The sequence below is a fragment of the Girardinichthys multiradiatus genome, chromosome 4 (genome assembly GCF_021462225.1).
Source record: "Girardinichthys multiradiatus isolate DD_20200921_A chromosome 4, DD_fGirMul_XY1, whole genome shotgun sequence".
NCBI lineage: Eukaryota > Metazoa > Chordata > Actinopteri > Cyprinodontiformes > Goodeidae > Girardinichthys > Girardinichthys multiradiatus.
Genome location: NC_061797.1, coordinates 52,154,919 through 52,159,946, shown reverse-complemented (window position 1 = coordinate 52,159,946; position 5,028 = coordinate 52,154,919). Strand labels below are relative to the sequence as shown.

The window sequence follows — 5,028 nt, the reverse complement described above, 5'->3', positions numbered from 1 at the left end:
TTGAAAATCACTTAAAAACCCTGCTAAAAAGACATGTCTTGAGCTCTAGCATTTCTCATTTTCCTCTTGATAATACTGCATAGATTCGTAGATTTGTGGGATGCTTGCTGGTAGTGAATGTCTTGTAAATCTCCCAAAACTTTTTCCACCACACTTTTTTCTTCCACCAAACTGTATATATAGTTTATATATATTTATATATGCCAAAAGTGTCAGTACCTGTCTTCTGGACAACTTTAAAGTCAGTTCCCTTCCCCATGATCTTGCAGCACATAATGTGGCCGCAACATAACTTTTCAGCACACTTTTTAATTGGTCTTATATAATACTCAAATTTTCTGACAAATCAAATTTTGGGTTTCACTTAACTGTAAATTATAACTATCAACATTCACAGAAATAAACACTTAAAATGTATCTCTTTGAGTAACCAAGAACCTCAAAATAACATGAGTTTCACATTTCAAAGTCCACCCATCCCTTCTCTATACTAGCTTCTTCCAGACTGGGTCGCGGGGGAGCAGGCGCCTCTCTCCAGTGGTCTACGGCGCAGTACACTCTGGAAAGGTCTGGACAGGTCTTCAACACAGAGACACACAGGACAAACAACCATACACACACATATTCACACCTAAGGGTAATTTAGAGAGACCAGTCATGTTTTTGGACTGTGGGAGGAAGCCGGAGTACCTGGAGAGAACTCACTCATGTATGGGGAGAACATGCAAACTCAATGCAGAAAGACCCCCAGCACACATTTCCAAGTACTTCACTGAAATAAATTAATTTCTTGATTCTCTTTTATTGATATTCATTTGTAATGTCGCATTTTCATGAGATACAGCAAGGTAAAGCTGTGTCTCATCCACATAACTGGAGGTTTATACCACGTCTTCTGAGAACATCGCCATGGGGCAGCATGTTTCAATAAAAAAAACAATGCCACGAGTTAGATAAGTAAGACCTCAACCAGTTAGACCCATACCAGATAGCCCAGTATAGTAGACCACAGCAAGGCCAGCAGTATTAAAGCCAGCACTTAGATCAGGTAGGACAAAGACTGAATTAAAGTTGCTTCCAAGATCATTTTCAAATTTTACAAGTGCTTTCTCCCCTGAACTCTCACAGTGATGATAACAGAACTGTTGAACTCTGTAGGATCTAAGTTTTTTTTTATTAAAGTGCAACCTGTCTTACTGCTGTTTGTTATTCATGAGATGACCACACTTAGTTTCAGGCTTCTTCACTCAATAACTGTGATTGCAGCTGATATTCAGCTGAGATATTTTCTGCTGCTGTTCTTTCAGCCACCTATCAGTGAAGCTGAAGAGATCAAACCAAGCCCAATTTCAAGCTTGAGAAATTCCTTTGCATGTCAGAGAGGCGTCTATTGAACATTTGATCGAACAAAGAAATATTATGACTTTTAAATGCAAATCTGGCCTTTTTGTGATCATTTACACAGGAACAGCCTGACTGAGTCACATTAAGTTGAAATTCAGGACACACCTGTAATCATTTCATCTGAAAATAGAAAAGTTCGACATTTTAGTTATCTACAGTAAAGTAAGTAGTATCATATGATGTGATGGACTGGTGGGGCTTTAAGTTCATTTAGACCTAAAAACTGCATGTTTTTAGTGCAAATGTGAGGTTATATTCAAGCAGAACTAAAGTAATCAGATAACATCATATTGTTTACATGAAACTGCTATTCATCATGCAAGTAATCCATTACTCTGTCAGTAACGACCTCATGCTGACTTTTTGCTATTGTTGACTTCTTGGAGCATATTTTGCCCAGCAACTTTTATAGGATGACTCACAGGCGGCTGTTACGCATGACAAAAAGAGGGTGTAAAAAAAATCAAAGAATGAGGTGGAGCAAACAGATGGCGCACATAAAAAGGTGTTTATCGCGGAGAAGCTGAGTACTATTTGCGATCTGAGAAAGGGCCACATGTTGCCGTGCACCGGGACCATGCAGAGCTCCAGGCTGCTCAGCGGAGCGCTCCTCTGCGCGCTGCTGCTGCTTTCCGCCGGCACCGCCGGAGCGCAAGGGCTGCTGGACGCAGAGTCAGAGGAGGAGCTGAGCCCCAGAGCACTGCGGGACTTCTACCCAAAAGGACCAAACCTGACCAGTGAGAAGCAGCTGGTGAGTCCGTCAATGTGCATGCAAAAAGACGGAGTTTCCATCCATATTTATCTTATGTTTTATGCGATTTTTCACATGAAAATGTAAAACAATTTTGTTAAAAAATGCACTTAAACTCTAATTTAAGCCAAAGTGTGTAAACACAGCGACAAAGTTTTACGTTAAACTGTGGCGTCTTTATGGACTTTATGTTTCCTCGCAGCTTGGAGCTCTCCAAGAAGTTCTTGAAAAGCTGCAGGCTAAACGGCTTCCGCCATGGGAGAAGAAATTCGGACAAGTCCCAACGGTACAAAAATAAAAATGTTAACATTTATTAAACCTTCTATATTTACTTATTCATCATAGATCTAATCAAACATTTTTTGTCTCCCCATCAGTGTGATGTTGGAGAGCAGTGCGCGGTGAGGAAAGGCGCACGGATCGGGAAGATGTGCGACTGTCCCCGGGGAGCTTTCTGCAACTTCTTCCTGCTGAAGTGCTTATGAGCCTCTTCGGATCTGAATGTAGCTTTGAGAAGAGAGGAGAAAAATGAGGAGGACGTCTCACTGAATCCCTTTGTAATTAAGCTCAGATTATTTTTAATTGCACAGCTCAGGCGCAGCTGGAGTGACCGTCCAACACTTAAAGAACTGCAGAAGTTTTATTGTTAGTAGTAAAAAAATTCCACATTATTCTATGGAAATCATCTCGGTAAGGATCTTATGAGTGTGACAATATTATAAAGAGTTTCTGTAAATATTAAGATTCACATCAATAAACTCACCTGAGGGACCATAAACACACTGTAATGTCAAACCAGCAATATTATGGAAACATTTATCCTTCATCTGCTGTTTTGAGCTAGTTTTGTTTCAGCTTAATGTCTTGTGTGTGTCTCATGTTAATAAACAGTGAATCCTGTTGTTTTGTAAAGCAGCGGAGTGGCTGTGTTATTTTAAATCTCCTATGTGTTAAAATCAGGTGCATAATCAGAAAGACCTGATGTCATAATCAGTGTCTGAGGAGTGATGTGCAGGAGGTGGTGTCAGGCCTCCTGCACATCACTCCTGGTCCAGGTCTGAAAATAAAATAAAATAAAATAAGAGAAGCAAAGAGGGGTTAAAATTAAACCCAGATGTGCCTCAGAGGAAGCAGACAGGAGCCAGAGAGTGAGAGTCACATCTCTATCAGGCTGTCACTGCGCCAGAAACACCCAGCCTCCTTTCATTTCCCCCAGGGGCAGCTGCACACTGTGACAAAAAATCCATATTTGATCTGTGGTTAATTAGTCGATTCAGCTCTCCTGGGTCAGTACTTGTAGAATCACAGTGCTCTGCAATTACAGCTGTAAGCCTTTCTGGGTACGTTTCTACCAGCATGTAGGGACTGAAATTTGGATCAATTTTCTTTATAAAACAAATCAAACTCCATCAAATAGGAAGGAGAGCATCTGTGAACAGAAATTCAAAGTCCTGACACAGATTCACAACTGGATGTAAGTCTGAACCTGCGTCCCAGTCTCCAGTCTTTTGTAGGCATCTAACAGGTTGTTCTCCAGGACTACCATTCATTTAGCTTCATCCATCTTCCCAGACAGCATGATGCTACTCTTTACATTTTGCATGTTGGCCAGGTCTCGTGTCACATGTGCATGCTCCCTGTTTGGCTTGAAGCAAACTGGAAATACTTCCCAACGCCTGCGTTTAAAATATTTGCAGACCCGTGAGCAGAGCTGGATTTGAATTATGTGGATAGAGTTACAGTCACTTCCAAAAGTATTCCCACCATTTGAAATATGTCACAGTGTTTCTTCTCTAATGTTCTCTGAGACCTTCACAGAACATTATTTGAACTATATTTGTTCTGGGAAGTTGACTCTATTACATGTCTTCTGAAGGCAACTGTATTTTATTTAGTGGTTCCAGAATAAGTTATGCACACTTTTTGTTAGTCTGTCACATGGAATCCCAAAAAATGCTTTGAGGTTAGTGGTCAAAACGTGATAAAATGTGAATATATTCAAGAGATATGAACACTTTCTTATGCACTAAAATTGAAAGGAAGCTCATTTAAACTGAATGCAATGAGGAAATAATCATCTATAGCTGGAATCCAAATTCTCTACTCTGACAGGATACTTTGGCTACTCATCTACCTGCAGGAGGAATTTTGAATTGAACAGACGTCCTCCTCCGGAAACAAATCAAATCCAACAATGTTTAAACATGGAGCTTCTTTAAAGTCTGTTTTTCTGGGCTTCACTTGATTCTTCCTTCATTTTCCATCCAGTCCTCGTGCCCGACTCTGGCAGCATATTGTGCTTAAAGAAATGAGGAAAGTAGAGAAAAGAAAAAGCAGAAAGAAATAAAAAACCTGATCTGCAACAGATGAAGAGGATCTGAACGTCACATCTGTAAATCAAGAGAAAATACCCCAAACATCTGAAACCTGAGCTGAGTGAGGCTTCATCCTTCAGGTGGTTGGGTACCCAAGTTCTCAGCTTCTTGCTGTTTCGGAACCATGTTGTGAACAGAAAGGCGGTTCTTTGTATCACTTTGTAATTTTATTTCTAACAAACTGAGTTTTCCTAAAGGAGAACCTCCGGGCTTAATTTTTAGACTACTAATTATATTCAATTCAGTTTATTTATATAGCGCCAATTTACAACACATGTCGTCTCAAGGCTCTTCACAACAGTCAGGTTCATACATTCCAATTAATCGTAATCATTGAACAGTTCAGTCAGATTCAGTTATTTATTCAAATTGGATAAAAAGTTTTTCTATCTAAGGAAACCCAGCAGATTGCATCCAGTCAGTGACTTGCAGCATTCACTCCTCCTGGATGAGCATGTAGAGACAGTGGACAGTCACTGGTGTTGACTTTGCAGCAAT

The 5,028-nt window shown here is 40.2% G+C and overlaps 1 protein-coding gene across 1 annotated transcript; it reads left to right on the top strand.

The window, feature by feature from the left end:
* Positions 1-1,884: 1,884 nt before the first annotated feature.
* On the top strand, positions 1,885-3,070 carry LOC124867281 (cocaine- and amphetamine-regulated transcript protein). Its single transcript, XM_047363652.1, has 3 exons — positions 1,885-2,155; positions 2,358-2,441; positions 2,533-3,070. Exons 1-3 carry the CDS (start codon positions 1,961-1,963, stop codon positions 2,638-2,640), a joined length of 387 nt encoding a protein of 128 aa, XP_047219608.1. The 5' UTR covers positions 1,885-1,960; the 3' UTR covers positions 2,641-3,070.
* Positions 3,071-5,028: the final 1,958 nt, after the last annotated feature.